Source organism: Mus caroli, chromosome 12 (genome assembly GCF_900094665.2).
Source record: "Mus caroli chromosome 12, CAROLI_EIJ_v1.1, whole genome shotgun sequence".
In the NCBI taxonomy this organism is placed as follows: Eukaryota; Metazoa; Chordata; class Mammalia; order Rodentia; family Muridae; genus Mus; species Mus caroli.
Window position 1 is genome coordinate 65,582,038 of NC_034581.1, and position 25,078 is coordinate 65,607,115.

Here is a 25,078-nt window from a genome sequence, read left to right on the forward strand (position 1 = left end):
CTCGGCCTTGTGAGGACCCCGCCCCGCCCCCGCGCTGAGGCAGCCCCCCGCCGGGCGGACCATTTCACCATCTCTACGTCGGTCTCTCAACTATGCCGCTCTACGAGGGCCTTGGGAGCGGCGGCGAGAAGACAGCGGTCGTGATCGACCTAGGAGAAGCCTTCACCAAGTGAGTGGCCATGGGCGGCTGTGGGCCCGAGGGAAGTGCCGGTGGTCCCGGACTGGCAACGGTCTTTAGGCCCACTGGGCACCCGAGACCTTCCCCCGGGCGATCCCGCGAATGCTCGCTCACATCGTTGCCTTAAGGCAAAGCTCAATCCACACTCAGTGACGAGTGTGTTGTCAGGGAGGACTCTCTTGGGCGATGCGAACCTGTAGGATCTGGTGGGCTGAGTGGGATCTGGACTCCCAGAGAAGCCCAGGAAGCTGATCAGGCCATCACTTTAACATTTGACAGCGATGACCCAGATTGTGCTTGTCTCTGGCTGGGTCAGATTGGAAAGAAACCATCGAATTGTAACGCTTGCTGACTCTTTCCACCATAAAACATTTATGGGATGGAGCCCCGTTGGTTCTGGAAATAGATTGTTCCCCAGGAGTGTAGGAAATCAGCTATGGAGCCCTGGCACATGAAGACAGGAAGCCGCATAGAGATGAGATGAGAAATTGTTGGTTACCTTATAATACTCTTAGACCCACATTTTGCACTTTAAAAAAGCAGTTTGTAAGCACTGGAGTAGTGGTCCTCGAAGAGGCAGTCAAAGGTAGAGATAGCAAAACACAAATTCACAAACCTTGGATCATCTGGACAGTATGAGAGGCTGCTGGACGGTTTTAAGTTCTTTGGACCATCCATTTAAGAGTCCTTGTATTGGACTCAAGAACAGCACAGAATTACATGACATATATGTATATATAAAGTGATGTTGTGTATGAAATACATATTAGGCTCCAGAAAGCTGACAGTTCCATCATATATACATATTATGTGTTTGAGGTGAAGTTATATATGAAACAGATGTGTGGATTATTTCTTGCATATTTTAAATACTTCCTAATCTGTAATAGATGTTAAGCAACTATTAAATAAATGGTCATAAGAATAGACTTAAAAATTGGTCCTTAGAAGCTACAGAATTGGATTAAACATAGTTCTTGATTATCCTCTCCTCTGACTCTCCCATATTCATATCTCACTTTTTAAAAAAAAAAACATTAATGTGATAAGTAGAGATTACTACCTGAAAATAATTATTGTGGCTGTACATTGAAAATATAAATTATTATATAGGGATATGATTGAAGACAGAAGGACATAAAAGTTTTCAAAGGCAGAACTTAAGCTACATCATTACAAAGTCCTTGAGGACTTTGAGGAGCACTGAATATAAGTAACATTGAAGTGAAAATGAAGAGAAATGTCTAGGCACAGGGGAACAGTGCCCAGGAGGGGAGGAAAAAAAAAAAAAGGTGTGATTTGCAATATGGTCATTTTAGCAACCTTTTTTCCAACACAAAAGAAATGTGGCACTGACTACTAATTTTTCTCTTTTCCTTTTTCTTTCTTTCTTTCTTTCTTTCTTTCTTTCTTTCTTTCTCTTCTCCTTTTTCTTTTCTTTCTTTCTTTCTTTCTTTCTTTCTTTCTTTCTTTTTTTTTTTGAAATAGTGTCCAGTGTGGCCCAAGCTGCCCCCAAACTTCTAGTCCTAGTGCCTCTGCCCTCCTGAGTGCTGGCATTGTACATGTGCCTACTGTACTTGGCTTAAACCAAGACCCACAAGTTGTCTTCTCCCCTCCCTGTGTGCACTGTGCCATTCACACACCCATGCACATAGACACAAGAAATAAATACTAATAAAAACAGTGTCCATGCACGTCCTAGTATGAATGTAAGCTTGTTTGAGTTTACCGTATATAAGTGATTATAATTGTCAGATTCTCATAGTTTAAGAAGATAGTCTTGGGGCTGGAGAGCCAGCTCAGTGGGTAAGAGCCCTTGCTACTCTTCAGAGAACCTGGGTTCAGTTCCCAGCACCCATGTCAGATAGCTCACAGTTACCTCACAATTCCAGTTCCAGGGAATCTAATGACCTCTGTGATCACCAGGCACGTATGTAGTGCACATACATACACACACGGGCATAACACTTATACACGTAAAATGATTAAACAACATGCTAACGGTTACTTTATTAGTAATAGTACTTTATTAATATTAAAACTAACAATAGAATGAAGAGATTATTCATGTGCCGTGTTGTGAGTGACATTTCTGTCATGAGAGATCACATATATGATGTCATGGCTCTTCAGTATCACATGTGAGCTGTCTATGACCAGAGTTTCTTTATTCTGAATAATTGTAGTTAATATTATTCCATGTTTAGATGCATTCAGGTACACAACCACTTCCTTTTGTATGTTTTTATATACTTAAGTATACAAGCACCTTTGAGTTATACTTGCCTGCAGTATTTAGTATGGCACCATGTTCTAAAAGTGTGTCGTCAAACAACAATCACAGACATAGCTTTATGTGTAGCCCACTGTGTTTCTAGGTTTATGTAAGTACACTCTTAGGATGCTGCAAAATAACTAAGCCACCCAACAATGCGCTTCTCATAGCCTGTCACTGAATGATACACGACTGTCAGAAGGAAGTCACATAGTGTAGATCCAGGGTTATAAAAATAAATGTCTTATAAAAGAGGAGGAAAATGAAATCTGCCTTAAAATGAGACACTGGCTTATTTCAATATAAAAATTTTTATATACTTTGCTTCTTCCTTTAATGTGTTATGTAAACTTAATTAATAGATGTTATTTTTATATTTTTTTCTTTGACCCTTTAAGTGCATCAGAGATATTTCCAGATGTTTTTGTGGCCATTGTTTCTTTGGCAGATATTTAGAAAAAAGGTTATAAGTTGAGTATATAATTTTCCATTTCTTTGCAGGTGTGGATTCGCAGGAGAAACTGGTCCACGATGTATAATTCCCAGTGTGATAAAAAGAGCTGGCATGTCTAAGGTATTTTTTTTTAAACAAATCAGAAAACTATGGACTGGCATGGGGGCTCAGTATGGAAAGGGGCTTGTTGACCAAGCCTGGCAGTTGAGGTTTACGCTCGGAACCCACATAAAGGTAGAAAGAGAGAACCACTCCCACAGAGTTGTCATCCGACCGCCACCCAAGGGCTGTGACACATCCATAGAGCATGCATGCACGCATGCACACACACTCACTAACACTAATAAGTACTAAGATGTGAAAATTAGAAAAATAAAGTAAGATACAATTTCAGGAGTTTTTTTAAGTCAACTTTGTTGAGGCCTAATCTTATGTGGCATGAATTTAATCATGATGTGCACCAACCATATAATCCAGGAGATGAACTAAGTCTAGAATATTTGAGGAAGCCTTTGCAACCTTTTGTTTTTAAAGATTGTTCTTTTTTTTTTTTTTTTTAAGATTTATTTTTACTTTGTGTTTTACCTGTACATACTTAAGTTCCCTCCAAACATGCAGTGCTCTTGGAAGCCAGAAGAGAGTGTCTGATACCCAGGAACTGCTGTTACAGTTGTGAGCTGTGTGCTTGCTGGGAACCAAGCTCGAATGCCTGTAAGAGCAGCCAGTGCTTGTACCTGTTCAGCCATCTCTCCAACCCTCTTTATGCTTCTTAGGCAATTCTGAGAGGTTTGGGTTCTTGGTTTTGGTTTTTTGGTTTTTTGGTTTTTTGAGACAGGGTTTCTCTGTATAGCCCTGGCTGTCCTGGAACTCACTNTGTAGACCAGGCTGGCCTCNAACTCAGAAATTCACCTGCCTCTGCCTCCCAAGGGCTGGGATTAAAGGTGTGAGCCACCACCGCCCGGCTATTCTGAGTTTTTATCATTAGTCATGCCCAAATGATAAGTCAGATGAAGTAAGACAAAAATCTTATAAGCACTGTTCTGTGTACTTACTTGTAGACACACACTTCTATTTATACAGTTCAAAATTACCTTCTCTTTTATCCATTGCCAGTTCATTGAAATCCCTAATTGAAGAGATTACCCTTTATGGGGGATATTTGTTTTGTTTGGGTTGTTTTTTTGTTTTGTTTTGTTTTGTCTTATGTTATTTTTGAGATAAAGTTTTGTATAACTCAGGTTGACTTGATGACCTTAAACTTGGGTCTTCTGCCTGTTTTTAGGCATGCACTAGCACATGGAGTTTTATGCATTTATGCATTGTTGGGTTGATCCCAGGGCTTTGCATATGCTATGCACATCCACCAGCTAAGCTACACTAAGTTAATCAGTTTTTAGTTTTTTATATTCTTAATATAAATTTCATTTATTATGAGGAAATAGTAAATAAAAAGCATACAATATTGTTAATATAAGAAATCATTTTAATTTTTTTCCAGCCAATCAAAGTTGTTCAGTATAATATCAATACAGAAGAATTATATTCCTACCTAAAGGAATTCATCCACATACTGTATTTCAGGTAAGATGAAACTTTATTTCAGGGTTGGTTTTTCCCTAATGCCAGTTATAAGAATGCTTGGAGCCGGGCGGTGGTGGCGCACGCCTTTAATCCCAGCCCTTGGGAGGCAGAGGCAGGCGGATTTCTGAGTTCGAGGCCAGCCTGGTCTACAAAGTGAGTTCCAGGACAGCCAGGGAACACAGAGAAACCCTGTCTCAAAAAAACCCAAAACCAAAAAAACCAAAAACCAACCAACCAACCAAACAAACAAACAAACAAAAAAAACAAAAAAAAAGTAAAAGAGAAAAATTTTAATTAAAAANGGCCAGCCTGGTCTACAAAGTGAGTTCCAGGACAGCCAGGGCTATACAGAGAAACCCTGTCTCGAAAAACCAAAAAAAAAAAAAAAAAAAGAATGCTTGGTTATTGCATCTGATACAAAAAAGAAAATTGGAGTCCAGCGCCAGTTTTGTTTATCTTCAACCTTTGGGTGTTTTAAAACTATTTTTAAGAATTTTTATGTGGCTGTGCATGTCTCTGGGTCCTGAGGTGTATGGAGGTCAGAGGATGCTTTGTGGACATCAGTTCTCTCCTTCCACACAGGTCCACGGGTCAAGCTCAGGCTTGGCTATGGCTGCCTTCCACTCCCCCCACCCCACCCCCCCCAGCCATCTTGCCATCTCTGTCTTTAGCCTTTGGAAAAACATAGCTGATGATTAGATAAGTGCCTCTTAATAAAGGGACTGACAGCCTGCAAATAACCTCAGCCGAGTCCCGTCTGTCCGTAAAAGACAGACAGACAGACTGACTGATAAGTAAATTGTGTACTATCCATATGGTAAAACTCTTGTGGTTTCCAAGTTAATGTCTATTGTGAATGAAATTTGTGAGCTTATACTTATTACTTTTACAAATTCACAAAAGAAAACCTCTGTGTAGTGGCTGATGGTGGTAATGATAATGGCTTTAGTTCCTGCTACAGCACTTGGCACAGTCTAAGAACTCAGAAACATCGTGTTCCCGGAATGATAAAATAAAGGCATATTTTTGTCATAAAGCATCTTAACATATGAAAAACAGTTCATTCTTAACTTGCATTAGTTACCCAAAAAAGTACAGAGCTCTGTTTTCTTTTCCAGGCATCTGTTGGTGAATCCCAGAGACCGCCGGGTTGTGGTTATCGAGTCGGTATTATGTCCTTCCCACTTCAGAGAGACTCTGACTCGTGTTCTTTTTAAATATTTTGAGGTACCTGTTTTTATTTGTGTGTGTGTGTGTGTGTGTGTGTGTACACTTGGGTGCACATGTATATATGGCATTTGTAGAGGCCAGCGGCCCAGTCTCTTTCTTAATCATTTATTCACCCTATTTTTTCATTTATTTTTGACATTTTTAAAGCCCAAGTTATCCTCAAACTTGCTGTATAGCTGAGGCTGACCTTAAACTTGTGATCTTGCCTTGCCCAAGCCTCCATCAGCTGCACTGCTTTCAACAGTCTTCTAGAGTAGAACAGTCCAGTTGAGCTTGTAACACTCAGAGGCCTTCTAGCTCAAAGTTCCAAAGTCCTTCCAGTCCATCACAGCTGCTCCCCACAACCTGGTTCCATCTTCTGTCTTCATCAAGTCTCTTGCTGTGATGAAACACCATTACCAAAAGCAACTAGGAGGAAAGGGTTTATTATGCCTACACTTCCAGGTAACAGTCTATCACTGAGGGAAGTCAGGGCAAGAACTAATTCAGAGGCTGTGGAGATATGCTACTTACTAGCTTGTTCTCATGGCTTGCTCATCCTGCTTTCTTAGAGAACCCAGGACTACCAGCCCACAGTGGGCTGAGTCTCTTCCAACCCCATCAATCATTAATTAAGAAATGTTCTACCGGCTCACCAATTGAGCCTGATCTTATTGAGGCATTTTCTCAATTGAGGTTGCCTTTTCCCAGATAACTCTAATGCCGTTACACATGTACCGCACTTCTGTTTTTATGCAGTGCTGGCGACTGAGCTTGAGTTGCAGCCCTGGCCTCACTACTGTTCAAGACAGGTTCTCCCATGATCCAGTTGGCCTGGCTGGCTGTGACCTTGCTGTGACCCTCCTGCCTTTGTCTCCACAGCCCTGAGATTACAGGACTGTGCCGCTGCCCCAGCTTTATCTATATGGTACTGGAACTGGACTCAATTCCTCATGCTTGCCTGGCAAGCACTTCACTGAGGAGACATCTCAGCCCCTTGAGATACCTATTTTTAAATGGAATTAATACATTGGTTTTTGGTTTTTGGGGGATTTTGGTTTGGTTTTGTTTTTTGGTTTTTTGTGGGGTTTTTTTTTGTGGTTTTTTTGGTTTTTCAAGACAGGGTTTCTCTGTGTAGCCCTGGTTGTCCTGGAACTCACTCTGTAGACCAGGCTGGCCTCAAACTCAGAAATCTGCCTGCCTCTGCCTCCCAAGGGCTGGGATTAAAGGCGTGTACCACCATTGCCTGACTAATACATTGTTTTTAAGTAGAAAGAAGTCTGAGGGATGGCTCAGTGGTAGAACATTTACATTGCATGCAAACCATTCAGAAGATAAATAAAGCTTACATATTACATTTTAGGGAAATGCCCCATGTAACTTTTTTGGATAGGTGCTCAAAGCTTAAACCAATTCCACACTATATTTTTTCATTATATGTACTATACAGTATATTTGAAGAATCAGATAATAGAAGCCTCTTCAAATTGACTATTTTATTTAAATGCTTATTTCATACCTAATTAACACTAAAGCTGGTATTTCAGTTACTTATTTTAATGTAAAATAAGTATTAAAAGTCTCTTTGGAGACTTTCAGGAGAAAAAGACATATTCAATGCTATGAAGTCTATCATGTATTTTCATATGCTTTGCTAGTTCCTGTTCTTCAGGTACATTGGCTGTTGTCAAGTATCATTTTTTCCTTTACTCCTTCTCTTTATTTTAGGTGCAATATGTAATCGTTGCCACCTCTAGAGGATGTGGGAGGTCTCAGAAGTGGGGATTATCTCTTAATTTTAGTAACATTACTTGTAATATTCCTATTTTATTTCAAAATAGGAATAAATTGTATGATTATTTTATAGTAAGACAATTTTTTATATTTTTAAAAGTTTCTGCCTTGAAATTAGAGGGTATTTTTTTAAGAGAGGGAAATGGAAGATTATTTAAAAAGAGTACAGTACATTAGAAATTAGATGTAAGCTGGGCAGTGATGCTTGAAATCCCAGTATTTGGGAGGTAGACACAGAAGGGTCAAGGTCACCTTCTGATACATAGTGAATTTGAGACCAGCTTAGGCTACATTGAGACACTATCTCAAAATTAATTACATGTAAGCATTTTTATATGTTTTGCTAAAGTCAAAATATATTTAATACTAAAAAACACTCTGGTAAGTGCAGCTGGTTGTCAGTCATTTTGGTAAGACAGATCTGAAGGAATACATCCTATAGCACCTGCCCTAACTGACACCATTAACTCAGGACTCCCACTGAGTGGGAAGACAGCAGCAGAGGCAGGACAGCTCCTCTGAGCCAGAAAGTCCCTCTGTGTATACTGAAGAATTGCAACTGGATCTTATTGGTAACCTTATCTCGTATATGACTGAAGTGCCTTCTCTAAGTAAAAAGAAATTAAAAATAATAATTCAGCTATTATTTTATCTGCCATTTGATTATAATAGACTTTCATATTTTTATTGAATATCTGTATTTGTACTACCACCAAATCTAGCAAATTCTCACTTAAAAAAAAGTCACCAGCCGAGCGTAGTGCCTCACGCCTTTAATCCCAGCACTCGGGAGGCAGAGGCAGGAAGATTTCTGAGTTCGGGGCCAGCCTGGTCTACAAAGTGAGTTCCAGGACAGCCAGGGCTACACAGAGAAACCCCGTCTCAAAAAAAAGTCACCAAGAAGATTATAGTTTGTGGTTTTGCTCTTTAAGCTGCTATGTTATGATGGATGGGATTTGAGGGTTTTTTTTTTTTTTAAGTTTTTATTATTTGTGTGTGTGTGTGTGTGTGTGTGTGTGTGTGTGTGTGTGTGTGTGTGCATGATGATGGATGGTGTGCTACAGTGTCAGTGTGGAGGTCAGAGAACAACTTTGGGATCAGTTCTACTTTTACCAAGGTTCCAGGGATCAAACTCAGGTATCCAGGTTGTGTACCAAGTGCTTGGACCTGCTGAGCCATCTTGCTAGCCCCTGGTGATTTAAAAATAGGGTTTATTCTACAAACTCTGCAAATGTGATTATCAAGAGTTTTTGCCTAGCAATGTGTGGTGGCATAGTCCTATAATCTCAACAGTTTAGGGTTGTCCTCAACTGCATAGCAAGCTCAAGACCCTGGAAGGGCTGTTGGCACAGTTCAGTGGGTAAAGGTGCTTGCCGTTATGTCTGACAACCTGAGTTGACTCAATCCCCGGGACTTACATGGTAGAGAAAGAGAAGTAACGCCCACATGTTGTCCTCCTGACTTCCACACGTGTGCTACACACACACACACACACACACACACACACACACAACTTTAAAAGGGAGAAAAAAAGACAGCCTGAGCTCCATGAGATCTTGTCTTAGATGAATAAGTGAAAAGAATTGTTTCCTAAAGCTGGACGTAAGAGAACATGCCTGTCATCCCTGCTGCAGTCCGAGCAGGAGGGAGGGTCACTGCAGGTCATAGACACTCACCCTCGGAGTTCTCACAAATGGGGGGAGGGGAAGGGGGAGGGGGGAGGAGTTCTTTTCGGTGTTTCCTGTGTGGCAAAAGCATCTGGTTTTTTAGTATCATCCTCCTCTGAATTTGTATTTTTCTAGACTTTTATCTTTTATTGGAAAATTCTACTTCACAAGAGGTAGTACTGATAAAAATGCTTTAGAATTGTCATTTGGAAATGAAACTACCTAGTTAAATTACTTGTTTATATTCTCTGATGTTATGTTTTATTACTTGAAAGATACTTTGGTTATTGAGTAAATTCATCTAAGTCAGAAAGCTAGTTTTCCATTTAACACCAGCACTGATGGAAGAGATGTAAATCAGTGCAGTGCTGCTGTGAACTTTCCCAGTATATTTGCAGACACATCTGACTGCTTCAAACACTGCACTCAGCCCCGGCCTTGCCGATGCTCTGCTGTTTTCCAGGTTCCATCTGTCCTACTTGCTCCAAGTCATCTGATGGCACTGCTGACGCTCGGGATTAATTCGGCCATGGTCCTGGATTGTGGATATAGGGAAAGCCTGGTGTTGCCTGTATCTTTTTTTATCAGCTAGCCCATGTTGTGGGTTTTGTTTTTTTCTATACTTATTTTAACTGAAGTAATTTGGCTTATAAAAATAATTTGTATTATTGAAATATTTTGGCCTAATGTGTGCAGTATGAGCTATCATGTGGTAAGGGTAATGGCCTTGAGAGATTTAAGCTTTTTGTAGGAGTTATCATTATGATTCAGTTCTAGTTTATGCTCCAGGAGCAGATCTGCTAGATATTGTGGTCAGTTTTCAAGATGCATTATCAGCTGGTAAGGTTAGTTAACTTCTAAGAAAAGAATTCATACAAAGAATAATTGGACAAACTAAAATGAGAAAGTTAAACTAAGAAAAATATAAATGAGCCGGGTGTGGTGGCGCACGCCTTTAATCCCAGCACTCGGGAGGCAGAGGCAGGCGGATTTCTGAGTTCGAGGCCAGCCTGGTCTACAAAGTGAGTTCCAGGACAGCCAGGGCTATACAGAGAAACCCTGTCTCGAAAAACCAAAAAAAAAAAAAAAAGAAAAATATAAATGGTAGAATAAAATTGGCCTTCACTATAGAAAAAGTACATTTTTTTTTTCTGTGTCCAGAGGCTGTCAGAATAATATGCCATTGCGTTTATGAGCCAGGGCAGATAAGGACAGATCTGGGCTGTGCTTCTTCCTTATAGGGTACCTACCACTCAAGTAACTTAGACTCTTGACTCAGTTTCCATAACTATAAAATAGTGATGCTATTCCATCTCGTGGGAACTGTGTGTGCTGAGTAAGGTAGCCTTACAGTGTAGGGCCCACCCAACAGGTAGTTTAATAAGGCACAGCTAGCAGTTTCGTCACAAAGGAGTACTGCTGGTTTGACAAATAGATATGATCCTTTCCATATAAACACTTACAATAGAGGTGACACTTTATTGAATCGTCACAGTGAGTGTTGCTTTGTTAAAATGTAGGTAAAGTACATGAAAATAAGACAAGCAGTTTCAAGATCTAGATTTCTATGAGAAAAAATGTTCAGGGGGGGAAATAACCATCTACTCCTAAAAAACTAAGTCACACATGACTTTGTTTAATTCTCAAAAGAAACCTGCCAGGCAAGTGATCTTCTTCTCATGGAAGTTAGGGTAAGGTTTCTAAGCACATAGCTAGGATATAAACCTAGAGTGGCCAAACTAGGGTCTCTCGACATAATCTTTTTCATCTTTTCAGTATTGTACTTATAAAACCCTAACCAGAACAGTCTTATAAGTAATGTAATATATGCATAGTATAATCTTGTCAGTCAGGCGGGCCATATCTAGATTTTAAAATATCTTAGAAATTCATATAAATTAAAGCAGTAAAGTTAAAAGTATACTTTACCTAATCCAGTATATTAAAAATATTTCTATGGGGCTGGAGAGATGGCTCAGTGGTTAAGAGCACTGACTGCTCTTCCAGAGGTCCTAAGTTTAAGTCCCAGCAACCACATGGTGGCTCACAACCATCTGTAATGGGATCTAGTACCTCTACTGGTGTGTTTGAAGACTGCAACAGTGTACTTACATATATAAAATAAATAAACCTTAAAAAAATGTTTCTTTATACTCAATGTAAAAATTGAAGTTGTTGAAGTCTTTTTTTTCTTCATTAACTTTTGTAAATTTGCCTTGTAACTTAGACTCTTAAAAATATCAATGTTCTTGAGCCAGTCCTGGTGGCATATGCCTTTAATCCCAGCAGGCGGATTTCTGAGTTCGAGGTCAGCCTGGTCTACAAAGTGAGTTCCAGGCCAGCCAGGGCTATACAGAGAAACCCTGTCTCGAAAAAAAAAAAAAACAAAAACAAAAACAAAACAAAAAGAATATCAAAGTTCTGAACAGCTGAATTTTAAGTACTCAAGTAGGCCTACATTGCTAGCTAATGACTACATTGTTGGATGCCTCGACCCTAATTAATGGATTATGGTGTCTGTGCATGCACACATTTAAGTCTGTTTTCTTTGGTGAACATTATTAAGAGACTTGCATCTGGCTTTACTGTAACTTCTAGAACAAGAAGTAAAAATGTATCACCAAGGTTAATTAGAACAATATTGTAGAGGAAACATTGTATCTCCTCAGACGATAATGACCTTGACTATAGCACAGATCTATGAAGGCATCCCAATACTGAATTGCTGGGGAGCGCTACCATTAGGAGGAAAAGCTCTCCACAAGTAAGTTTCTTGTGTTTTCTCACCAGCTACAAAAGCCGATGCTTATAATCTGGTTTTTAATTTATTCCATCTTCTTTTCGATTTGAATGCATTCATCATTTTTTTTGAGATTATAATTAATTTTACCCTTCCCTTTCCTCCCTCTAAGCCCTATCTACTCTCCCTTCTTCAAATTCATGGCCTCTTTTTTTACTTGTGTGTGTGTGTGTTTATAAATATAACCTTTAGCTGGGCAGTGGTGGCACACGCCTTTAATCCCAGCACTTGGGAGGCAGAGGCAGGCGGATTTCTGAGTTCGAGGACAGCTAGGGCTACACAGAGAAACCCTGTCTCAAAAAACCAAAAAAATTTTTATATATATATACACACACACATACATGCATACACACATACATACATACACACACATAACCTTTAAAGTCTATGTAATGTTGTCTGTTCTCAGGGCTGATCATTTGGCGTTAGACGATCAGTTGGTCCACTCTGCCCTAGGGAAGACACCTCTCCCTCTCCTAGCTTTCCTCTATTGCCTCCAGTCCTTTGTGTAGGGTTGAGACCTTGTGGGCTTTTCCCTGTCCGCTTTGGCATACCCAGTGACATTGTCTTTATTCAGCTCGCACTTGGACAGTCATTTTGGTCAGACTTTCTGGGTGTGGCTTCTGATATTACTAGGAGACAAAACCTTACAGCAGGCTCCTGATGCTTTTGATCTTTACAACCTTTCTCCTCCCTCTTCCACAGTGTTCCTCAGCCTTGGGTGCAGGACTGTTCTGTAGTTGTATCCATTGGGACTAGACTCCATAACTCTGCCTTCTGATTGATTGGCTGTAGTTTCCTGTAGTTTTCTTTGTTGCAAAGAGACATTTCTTAGATAAGGGTTAAGAGTATAGCTCTATCTTAAGATTGGAGTTGGGAGCCTCCAGTGGAAGAAAACCTGTGACATTGTTTCCAGTTCTGGGTTACTCACTCAATATGATCTTTCCTACTTCCATCTGTCTACCTGCAAAGCTCATAATTTTCTTTTTCTTTACAACTGAATGGTATTCCATAGTATCTATGCACATTTTCAGTATCCATTTGTTAATTAAAGTACATTTTAGTTTTTTCCATTTCTTAGCTGAAATTGTAATATCTCCTTTCTCCCTTCCAGCATTATTCTTTTCTCTCAGGATTGTTTTGATTATCCAGGGTCTGTTGTGGTGTCATGTGAATTTTAGTATAGTTTTCTTCTATTTCTGTAAATAATGGCTTGGGGATTTTGATTGGGATTGCATTTAATCTGTAAAAAGCTTTTGGAAAAATGGCCATTTTCGAAATGTTAATTCTACCAATCTGTGACCATGGATTTTTGTTTCATTTTCTAGTGTCTTTCTCGTTTCTTTCACTTTGGTTAGGTTTCTTCCTTGGTATTTTATTTTCCTTGAGGCTGCTGTGAATGAGAATGTGTTATGAGTTCCACTCTGTATGTTTGTTGTATCGAAAGGTGATTGATTTGTGCAAGTTAACTCTGTGTCCTTTCATTGCTGAGTTTGTTTCCTAGCAGTTTCTGGTAGGATTTCTGGGATCTCTAATGTATAGTATCGTATCATCTTTCCCTACTTGTATCCCTTTAGTTTCCTTCTCCTGCTGCATGGCTCCTGCTAGTACTGGGAACGCAGTGGTGAGGAGTGGGAATGGTGGACAGCCCTGCCTCAGTCCTGACTAGTTGGGTCGCTTCAAACTTGTCTCAATTAGGATGCTGCTGGCTGTGGGTTTCTCATATATAGCTTTATTATGTTGAGGTATCTTCCCTCTAGCTTTGTGTGTGTGTATGTGTGTGTGTGTCTGTATACATATATATGAGATTGGGCTCCACAGAGTTTGATGAGTGTATGTATGTTCAGGATAGCAATGTCTTCTTGGTTAACTATTCCCTTAATTAGAATAAAGTATTCTTCTTTATCTCTTCTGATTAGTTTTAGTTTGAAGTCTATTTTGTCATATGTTACAATAGTGATGCTTACTTGCTTCCTGGTCCCATTTGTTGAGAAATTTTACATTTTATGCCTTTGAGTTTTCTAGTTAAGCTATTGGGATTTTCAATTCCATCTTCATTTCATCTTGAGTCCTCTTCAGTGCTTCTACCTCCTGATTGAACTCAGTCCCTCCTCCTCCACCCACCCTTTTTTTTTTAACTCAGTTCTCAAGTCTTGTGTTCATCGTTTCTGTCAGCCTTATGTTTGAGTTTTGTGGGTGTCCCTTGGGTGGTTGTCCTTGAGCTCTTTCTCCTTGATTGTACTCTTTCTCTTTCATTGTGCTGTTTCTTTGTCTTCTTTAAACTCCTTGCATTCTTTGATGAATTCTATATCTGTGGCTAGAAAGATGGCTCCGCAGTTAAGAGCACTGGCTATTCTTCCAGAGGACCCAGGCTTAATTTCCATCACGCCCATAGTACCTTACAGCTCTCTGTAACTCTAGGATCTGATACTCTCACACAGACAAACATGCACATAAAATAATAAAATGAATAAATTATATTTCAGAGGAGTTTATATTCTGTATCCTGAGCTCATGTAGGTAATTGTCATTGGCATTTCTATAAGACTAATAGGTTTTGGCTTGGTCTTTCATATTGTTAGTATTCTTTCAGTGAAATTGGAGCATGTGGCCTTTCTTTGCTAGTTCAGTCTGTACTCTCAAGGAAGATGTGGGAAGTCTGATTGTGGAGCTGGGTGGTGGAGACAATGAAGTAGAGGCCAGGCTAGACCCTGGAGGAGGATATGGAAGCCTGGGTGTACAGTGGGATGATCAGATATATTCCTCCTTTAAAGATAAAGCCATTGTTTTCTATTGGTCTGGAGCTGTAGCTTCATTGGTAGAGAGCTTGACTTAGGTATGCACAAAGCTCTGGGGTTCTATCCCCAGTACCACGTAACACAGTGATGTACACCTATAATTCCAGCATCAGCACTTCAGGTAGAGGCAAGAAAATCAGAAGTTCAAGGTCACCCTCAGCTACATGGGAAGTTCAAGGCCAGCCTGAGCTACAAGAGACCCTGCCTCAAAACAAACATTTTTTTCCCCTTTGTGTATAACCTTGGCTATCCTGGAACCTGCTCTGTGGACCAGGCTGGCTGCAAACTCATAGAAATCCACTTGCCTCTTCCTCCTGAGTCCTGGGATTACAGACATGTGCCACTACTTCCCTGGGCCAAAACAAACTTTTTATACGACACATTATGATTTGTAATGTACTGTACCTTTTAAATAAGAAACAATTATCAATTGTAGTATTTTAATTTCAATAACTTTCTCAAATTTCAGGGAGTTGGAAACTCAGCTGTTGGAACAATGTACTGTTGACACTGGTGCAGCTAAAGGACAGAGCCTTCCCTCAGTGATGGGTAATAAGCCGCTTCAGAGTGGACTAAGCTCCCCGTACCTTAGCTTCTATTTAGTCTCTGCCATTGCTGCTTCTCCTCATTTCTCTACACCGCTCTTGACCTTGTCCCAAGTCTAAGTCATTGTTGCTGTGTGTTAGTCGTCTTCTCTAGAACTTTTGGTGGTTTAAATCATTCTGTCCTCCCTTTGCTTTTGGGATTCTTTCTTCCATGGGCTGTTGCTTCTCAGTACTCCTTGGTTTCTTCTCTCTCATTTTCTCTGCTAGTGGTTCCATGGAAGACTTGATTTATTTCTTCTCCTTCCTCCTCCTCTTCCTCCCCTCTTCCTCTTCTTCCTCTACTTCTTCCCCCTCTTCCTCCTCTTCTTCTTCCTCTTCCTCCTCCTCCTCCTCCTATTCTTTTCTTCTTTCTTCCTACTGGCTTTTAAGCAGATTTCATCTATTTCTCTGGTTGAAATCGCATCTGCATGCTGTTGATTCTCAGTTGGAGCCCGGCCATGGTCTTTCTGAACTTGACACTCCTGTTTCCACCAGGTTGTTAGATAGGAGTTCGAGGCCAGCCTGGTCTACAAAGTGAGTTCCAGGGCAGCCAGGGCTACAGAGAAACCCTGTCTTGAAAAAAAAAAAAAAAAAAAGTTCATTATAAATAGTTTACTTTAAGACAGGTGTACAGATCTGGGTGGAATTACAGTGCTATGCTTACCCACTTATTATGATCCACTTCTTCAAAAAGCTTTGTTTTTAGTTTTTATACACAAATAAAATATTTTTGAGACTTGGTTTAGAAGACATTATTTTATTATATATTGTTTTGAGATAGGGTCTTACTAGTAGCCATGACTAGTCTAGAACCTCAGTGTATATAGACCAGGCTGCCTTCTAACTTAAAGAGATCCTACTGAGCCGGGCGTGGTGGCGCACGCCTTTAATCCCAGCACTTGGGAGGCAGAGGCAGGCGGATTTCTGAGTTCGAGGCCAGCCTGGTCTACAGAGTGAGTTCCAGGACAGCCAGGACTACACAGAGAAACCCTGTCTCGAAAAACCAAAAAAAAAAAAAAAAAAAAAAAAAAAAAGAGATCCTACTGCCTCTGCCTCCTAAATTCTAGGATTTAAGTTAGAGAATTGTGTTCCTGGTTCTACCTTAGAAAACCAGCAGGCTGGCAAACCATCATGTCACATTGGTAACGTGTCTAAAAGGTTACTTTTTTACTTGTGTGTGTGTGTGTGTGTGTGTGTGTTGCTTGCTTATTGGTTTTTAGAAATATCTTCTCACATGGTCTTAGTATGTAGCCTAGACTGTCCCTGAGCTTGGGGCAGTCCTCCTGCCTCAGCTTCCAGAGCCACCATGCCACTCTTTTTATTCTTCTTTTCAAATATCCTTAGAAAGGATTGGGAAAGAGCAAAGGGGACAAGAGAGAGTGCTAGGGGGGGTGCTGTGACTACACAAGGTCACATCCGTGTCATTGTGACCCCTTGTGTGTTCTGGCTTCTGCTGTAAGGTGCGTGAGCTCTCAGTCTCCCGCAGGACTTCTACACTCCTGGGCCCAGTGTCTCTGCCATCTCCTCACTTGGAGTGTTTCAGTTCAGAAAGATTTCTTCCCTAAAAGCAAAGTTGATTTTTCTGTTAAACCTTTAAAAAGACCAATATCTTACTTAATTTTAGTTAAATGAAAAATGGGGAATGGAGAGAATTAAATAGGATTTTTAAATAATTATTACTTAAGGTTCTTTAATTCTTAATAAAATTGTTTTTCAGGTTCAGTTCCAGAAGGTGTGCTAGAAGATATTAAAGGTAAGAGGGTTTTCTCTGTCAGCGTGCGGGTCTTTGGGATCAGTCAGGTGCTCAGGATTGACAGCAATGCCCTAACACCACCCACATCTGGCCCTCGGTTTTGTCCCTTACATTCTTTAGTGCTAGTTTGAAGGGCACATGTATCTAAAAGTACAGATAAAAAATATATGTGGTGGCATGTCCTATAATCTCAGCACGTGGTGCAGATACACACACGCAGCAAGTTTCAGAGCAGCCGGAGCTAACCAGAAGACCCTTTTTTCTTTTTTCAGTTTAGTTTATATAATAAGTATTATACCTTAATGTATGCATGTGCACCACATGTGTGCTTGGTTCCTGTGGTGGTCAGAGTTAAGATGCTTGTGAGCCACCAGGTAAGTGCTGGGAACGGACCCAGGTCCTCTAGAAGCACAGTGTTGTAAACCATTGAGACATCTCTCCAGCTCCTAGCAGAATTTATCATTTGTGAGTGTGTGTTTGAGACAGGGTTTCTCTATGTAATCCTCCCTGTCCTGGAACTCACTCTTTAGACCAGGCTGACCATAGACTCAGAGGCCTGCCTGCCTTTGCCTCCCCCGTGCTAGGGGGTGCTAGTCTGTGCCACCACTGTCCAGCCTAGAATTTATTTTAAAATGAAAGTAAACACAAACATGGTTCTAAGTGTGTAAGTAATGTCTTAAAAGTAATTTGGCTGAAGTTATTGGATATCTTGAATTCAGCCCCAGCTTTTTCAGATTTAAAATTTTTACTTACTCCTCTGTTTAAAGGCCTTATTAAGGATATTTGCAGGAAAAAAAAAAACCCACAGTTTTAAGTGTTCAGAATGCAAATATTAAAAGGATAGAGTAGCAGGCAGGTGATATTGTAGGGTGTGCCATGCAGGAAGTAATCACGCAAAGAGCAAGTGGAGTTTGTGTCTTCACTCAGATTTTTGAAAAGGATCAAAAGGAGAAAAAGGAAAATAGAAACCCTGGAAGCACATGCTGTTTAGTGGGAAGAGCTGTCTCTTATGTGTGTCGTTACACTTCTACAGTGCCTGTCATTGGCAGAACGGTTCTGTAGAGGGAGTTTTAGAATATGGTTTTGTGGGCAACAATCCATAGAGAAGCCTGCATTTTTGCTCTTAAATGTGTGTGTCTTTATTCCTGGGCACCTCTCTTTCTCTCTTTGCCTTCCCAATTCTCTCTCTTAATCTCCCTGGCCCCTCCTTTTTTCTTGTAAGCTTCATGCTTAAGCCTGTATTAAAATATCTTTAGTAAAACCTCAACTCTGCTTCATATAAAAGCAATAAAATAATACTTGCGTTTACAGAAGATGAATATTTAAGTTGTATGTTCACTTGAATGGGATTGTTCCAGCTAAGGTATCAGCTCACCATTCCTTGAGCAACAAGCAGTAATAAAGGCTCCTTTCTTTCCTCCTTAAGTGCGTACGTGCTTTGTAAGTGATCTGAAGCGTGGACTGCAAATCCAAGCAGCAAAATTTAATATTGATGGGAATAATGAGGTAAGCTTAAAAATTATTTCTTGCTAGGTGTGGTGGCGCACGCCTTTAATCCCAGCCCTTGGGAGACAGAGGCAGGCAGATTTCTGAGTTCCAGGCCAGCCTGGTCTACAAAGTGAGTTCCAGGATAGCCAGGGCTATACAGAGAAACCCTGTCTCTCGGGGGAAAAAAAAATCTTTTTGCAAAAGTTATTTATGTGTTTGTTTATAAATATGCCTTATTATTATAAATTATTATTATTTTTACATTTCAGCGTCCCACTCCACCTCCAAATGTTGACTATCCATTGGATGGAGAGAAAATTTTACATGTGCTTGGATCAATCAGGTTAGACATTATTTTTAAGAGGGAAATAATGTGTTAACATATTTGTATAAGCCTAGGTGGGTGGTTCCAGGTTAACAGTAAAATATTTTTTATGATGCTTTTTTTTTTTTCAACTTTTTAAGTTTTAAAAATATTCTTTCCTTCTTGTTCGTCAGAGTAATTCAGAATTATTTTAATGAAATTAATAGTGTTTCAAAAAAGCAGTGGGGAATAAGTTTTCAAATAAAGGGTAGTAAACTCGTTTTTTGTTTTTAATAGGATTTATTTATTTTATGTATATGAGTGCACTTAAGCTGTCAGCCACACCAGAAGAGGGCATCAGACCCCATTACAGATGATTGTGAGCCACTATGCCGTTGCTGGAATTGAACTCAGGACCTCTGGAAAAGTAGTCAATGCTCTTAACCGCTGAGCCATCTCTCCAGCCTAGTAGTAACCTCTTTAAGAAGCAGGTTATAAATGCCTGACTCTCTGAGGTCTGTGCAGTCTTTGTGTCTACTCAACTCTAGCTGGAGTACAAAACTTGCAGTATAATGTACAGTGTATAAGGGAAGATGATGCCTGTGTTCCAGTAACATTTCATTTGTAAAGTGGCTGGGTTTTATTTGTCATCAGTCATTTGTTTGTTGTGCTTTGAGACTTTGCATTTGGATTTGGAGAGATGGCGCAGGAAGTTAATATAACCCAGAGGAGCTGGTTCAATTCCCAGCGCCACTTGGTAACTCAGAGCATCTCTAACTCTAGTTGCTGAGTGTCCAGTGCACGGCTCTGGCCTTTGTGGGCATCACATCCACATGGTGCACAGACATGTGCTGGAGTATGAGTCACCATATTCAGCTTTGTGTCATTTTAAAATTAAAAAAAAAAATGTGAGATGCCAGGTGTGGTGGCTCACACCTGAGGTTTCCGCACGTGGGCGGTAGAGACAAGAAAGAGGAGAAGGAGTTTGAAGCTACATGGGATCTTGCTTCAGAAAAACTTAAAAAACAAAGGGTTTTGTTACCTGTTTTAAAATCCCATGTATCCCTGATTTACAGGCATGTGAAATCATGTTAGCTTTTACAGAGTATAACTTCTTTTCGGTTATGTTTGAGGAGGTGTCATGTACATCTTTCTAGAGCAGTAGCTAACACTTGAGGAATGCTCTCTGTATGCCAGACCTTGTTTTACACGCTCACTGAATCCTCTCAGCCCCTGGAGTTAGATACACCATTTCCCCATTTACAAGAGAAAAGCTTTCTAGTTTATTCAATAATTCATGAAGATGGTACTGCCACTTAAAAACATTATGTCAGTGTAACTAATGATTTCTTCTATGCTATATGGTGACTATAAAGTGTTCTCTTTTCTTTTTAATTTCATTAGAGATTCAGTTGTGGAAATCCTTTTTGAACAAGATAATGAGGAAAAGTCAGTTGCCACTTTAATTTTGGATTCCCTTTTACAGGTATTTATACAATTTCCCATTGTTCTAAAAGTAACTTCAAAGAATATTTTTAAGTGTTATCTTCTGCATTTTTTCTTATCATATATTATTTGTAAGAATAAAGTAATTTTTCAAACCCTTTTATTACTTATTTCCTATTAGAATTTTATAGAATACTGTTGTTGTTGTTGTTATCACTTGTGTTTCCTTGTTTTTTGGTTTGTTTTTGGCCTGTATTCACTGTATAGACCAGGCTACCCTTGAACTTGTGACAATTCTTCAAATTTCTTCTGCCTTTTCCTCTCAAGTCGTGGAATTACAGGCATGGGCCACCACACCTGGCTTACATTTTTTTACTTTAACTTTTCTGTGAAATTTTATAGTTAATGTTGCTGAGTATGGTAGTGATTGAGACACCAAAGCAGTTGGATGAAGAATTCCAGGCCAGCCTGGTTTATAACAATTCATGCTAGCCTGGATCATTTAGTAAAACCCTGTCTCAAAACAAAACAAAACAAAAACAAACAAACAAACCCTTTTCTTAGTATTTTAAAATATATATAGTGCCAGCAAGATGGCTCCACAGGTAAGGATACTTGCTGCCAAACCTGATGGCTTTACTATGGAATTCCACTGCTCTAATTCTTAGAGTGAGAAGTGCGGCTCCCATAGGGTTGGAGTGAGGACAATCTGGCTGTGACATCCGGCAACCCCTGTGGGTTGCCAGGCCGGTATGATTGGCTGGCGAGGCAGAGTCCAGTTGTGTCCTTTGAAGCACAGCCTCTGACCTTTCAGTAGAGGAAAGTATACTCCATCAGGACACATGGACAGCTGTGTTCCTGTTAGAGCCTCCACACAAGCTCTGGGTGTTATCTTCCCCAGCAACTGAGCCTGGTAGACTAGAATAAAGACAAAAACTTGAAAACAGTTAGGTTGTAAGCCATGAACAGTGGTGCACCTATTATCTGAACACTCTAAAAGCAGAGACAGGAGGATTGCAAGTTTGAGGCTAACTGGGGCTGTGTGGTGAGTTCCTATCTATGTCTGTCTGTCTGTCTGTCTCAAAGCAAAACAAAGTAAATGAGGAGGGTGGTGGTAGTGGTTGAACGTTACATGCTCCCTTTACTTAAGGGAGAAAAGGTAAAAGGTCATACTATTGCCTATACTGCTTGGAATTTACTCTACACTTTTTTCAAGTCTAACACGGGGCCAGGCATGTGGGTAATAAAGGCACTTGCCAGCAGGCATGATGTTCAGTAGCTAAGACTTACATAGTAGAAGAACAGAGCCTCCTCCTGCAAGTAGCCCTCTGGTCTCTGCACAAGCACTGGCATCTGTATACACACACACACACACACACACATACACAACTTAAAGATTGGTGTAGAAGGTAATAGAGTCTAGAGTGATGGTACATGCCTTTGATTCCAGCACTTGGAGGCAGAGGCAGATGGATCTCAGAGCCAACCTAACCTCCATAGTGAATTCCAGGCTATCTTGAAAGACCCTTTCTAAACAAAAATCACTAACTAAATAAATCTAAACACTACTGAGAATATTCAAAAATACACATGTAGTAGTATGTTCATGGTGGCTGTTTGCTGTATGGAACATTACATGTCTTCTGTAGTACAGGTGCTGCTGCTGTCTGCAGTGTCTGCTTCTATGTAGGAAGTCTAGCTAAGCAGTAGTCACCCAGTGCTAACAACCTTTCTTCTTCTTTTCAACAACAGTGCCCTATAGACACCAGGAAGCAACTGGCAGAGAATTTGGTAATCATCGGCGGCACATCTATGTTGCCAGGCTTTCTCCACAGATTGCTTGCAGAAATACGGTATTTGGTAGAAAAGCCAAAGTACAAAAAGACACTTGGCACCAAGAACTTCCGAATTCATACTCCACCTGCAAAAGCTAATTGTGTGGCCTGGTTGGGAGGTAAGAACTTAGTCCTAGTAAATGTATCAAAGTAAACAATACATTTACTTTGTTCAAAACTACCCACCTCGTAAGTCAAACTGTTAGCTGGGTCATATACCTGACTATATCTCTCAACAGCCCACCTTTGGGAATGATGTTTGATGTTGGGAGAGCTTAGGCACTGATGATGATGAAGAGGAAGGGGAAGGAGAAGAAGAAGAAAATATTATTTTCCACTGAACAGTAAAACCCCATAATCCAGTCATTTAGGAGGCTAAGGCAGACAGATAAAGTTTGAGCAAACCTAGGCTACATAATGAATTCCAAGCCAGTCTAAGCTACAAAGTTAGAACTGCCTCAAATGAACAAATAATTTTTATTAAAGTAAGACTTTTCTGTAAATTATAGTAATTTTTGTAATTATACACATTTCTGCTGGCGAGATATAGAAGATAGATAGATAGATAGATAGATAGATAGATAGATAGATAGATAGATAGATAGATAGAAAGTAAACTTCATCCTTAGGGATGGTGTAGTGGCAGATGGTTTTAATCCCAAAACTTTGGAGGCAGGGCAGAGGCTGGCAGATCTCCTTGAAGTTTGAAGACAGCCTGGTCTAGATGGTTGAGCTCCAGGCCAGTCAAGACTATATAGTGAAACCCTGTGTCAAATAATAATTTCATTTACACAAAGTCGTCTCTCAGAGTAGTGAAAGTCATGAGCTACTTGTCTTAGTCACTAGTATCAATTAGTGGTGGGAATCAGTACTTCAGTTTACACTAACTTGGATGCAGCTCATTGAGTACTCTTAAGATAGTACCACTGCCGGGCGTGGTGGCGCACGCCTTTAATCCCAGCACTCGGGAGGCAGAGGCAGGAGGATTTCTGAGTTTGAGGCCAGCCTGGTCTACAGAGTGAGTTCCAGGACAGCCAGGGCTATACAGAGAAACCCTGTCTCGAAAAACAACAACAACAAAAACAAAAACAAAAACAAAAAAAATAGATAGTACCACTGGATAAGCACACAGTCTGATACATAACTAGAGAAAAGCAGTCACAGATGTGTCTATTTACATATAGTTTATTTTCTGACAGAGCCGGTGGCAGGACTATGCATGTAGACAGAAAACACGCGATAGGAATTTGAAGTGATAGTAGTACTGTTTCTTGTGAAGTAGACTTTGATTAATCTTGGTTTTTCACCTACATTAGGTTTAGAAGCTAAATTGTTTTTCATAAAGATTGCCTTGTGCATTTTTAAAAAGATTTATTTAATTTATTTATATGAGTACACTGTCGCTGTCTTCAGACACACCAGAAGAGGGCATCAGATCCCACTACAGATGGTTGTGAGCCACCATGTGGTTGCTGGAGATTGAACTCAGGACCTCTGCAAGAGTAGTCAGTGCTCTTAACCACTGAGCCATCTCTCCAGCCCTTGCCTTATGCATCTTTGTAAGATTTTTCTGGTATAAAAAAAATCTTAAAATGTTTAAATGATATCTGTTGGGTTTTGCAATGTTATTTAATGACATGTAACAGAGTTGTGACAAAGAAAACTTGAGTCTTTCCTAAAGTTGGAAGTCCTTCTACCTCAAGTTATTTCACCTTTTTTAGATTTTGGAATACCATATTCCCTGAAATCTGCAAAGGGTCCTTGGGTTATTTTCAACAGAGGAGTCATGGCTCACACTGTGTCTCAGAGTGAATCCCATTGAGTTGGAGTTGAGAGCTTGGTCTGCTTGCTGAATTTACCAGTCTCCTCTTTGCATAGCTTACACTTTCTGATGCATCATCTTAGCTATGAAATTATTGTCACTACACAGGGGCTGTTTTTGGAGCATTGCAAGACATCCTTGGGAGCCGCTCCATTTCAAAGGAGTACTATAACCAGACGGGCCGCATACCTGACTGGTGCTCTCTCAACAACCCTCCTCTGGAAATGATGTTTGATGTGGGGAAAGCACAACCACCGCTGATGAAAAGGGCATTTTCCACTGAGAAATAAACGCTTGAATACATCCAGCCTTGCTTATTTCAAATATTTAATCAATTAGAGGTAAATTGTACAAAGTATGTGGGATGATTTAATATATATAGGTGACCTTTATGTAACAAAGCATTTCTGTATTTTCTCTTTGCATTAATATTTAATTCATCTGACTTTGTCTCTTGTGTCGTATGTCGTAGTGGATGCTTGTGAGATATGTTGTATTTATATCAATAAATATAGTTAAGCTATTCAATTTTATTAGTTTATTATGTAGTCCAGTTTCCTCCAGTTTACATAATCTGTCCTGAGTATTAGAAACTCCCTAATTTTACTATTTTTAGTGATAGATCCAGGCCATGAATGTTATCCTTTGCAGTCATTTCAGGTTTTTTTTCAATTTTTTTAAAACTATATATGTATAGGAGCATGTGTGCATATGGATGCAGGTGCCTGTGTAGGCGGGAAGCATCAGGTCCCTGGAGCTGTGGTCATTCTCTTGAGTCATGTGCTGTGGGTTCCAGGAACCAAAATCAAGTCCTCTGGAAGGCATACGCTGAGCCACCTCACCAATCCGTTATTTCACATTCTAACATAATCTGTTTCTTAATCCTTTGTTTCACTGTATGCCCATGAAAACTTCAGGTCTTTCAGACTGTTTGATAGCAGAGCCAGGCATTCACTATGCAAGGTGTAGAAATATATACTTTTTTTTTTTTTTTTTTTAAAGATTTATTTATTATATGTAAGTACACTGTAGCTGTCTTCAGACACTCCAGAAGAGGGCGCCAGATCTCGTTACGGATGGTTGTGAGCCA

At 40.0% G+C, this 25,078-nt stretch overlaps 1 protein-coding gene across 1 annotated transcript; it reads left to right on the plus strand.

Annotated features, from left to right (window-relative positions):
- Actr10 (actin related protein 10) lies at nucleotides 1-24,512 on the plus strand. The gene is made up of 13 exons (XM_021178845.2): nucleotides 1-169; nucleotides 2,955-3,027; nucleotides 4,406-4,488; nucleotides 5,607-5,715; nucleotides 9,622-9,729; nucleotides 11,855-11,922; nucleotides 15,226-15,305; nucleotides 17,058-17,093; nucleotides 18,520-18,599; nucleotides 18,851-18,924; nucleotides 20,290-20,371; nucleotides 22,084-22,285; nucleotides 24,097-24,512. Exons 1-13 carry the CDS (start codon nucleotides 93-95, stop codon nucleotides 24,276-24,278), a joined length of 1,254 nt encoding a protein of 417 aa, XP_021034504.1. The 5' UTR covers nucleotides 1-92; the 3' UTR covers nucleotides 24,279-24,512.
- Nucleotides 24,513-25,078: the final 566 nt, after the last annotated feature.

Bases quoted from the DNA above. Each gene is read 5' to 3' on its own strand.
- Actr10 (XM_021178845.2), top strand. From the start codon at position 93: ATGCCGCTCTACGAGGGCCTTGGGAGCGGCGGCGAGAAGACAGCGGTC. The intron at 170-2,954 runs GTGAGTGGCCAT...ATTTCTTTGCAG, and splicing joins CTAGGAGAAGCCTTCACCAA to GTGTGGATTCGCAGGAGAAA. The intron at 5,716-9,621 runs GTACCTGTTTTT...GCTGTTTTCCAG, and splicing joins TTCTTTTTAAATATTTTGAG to GTTCCATCTGTCCTACTTGC.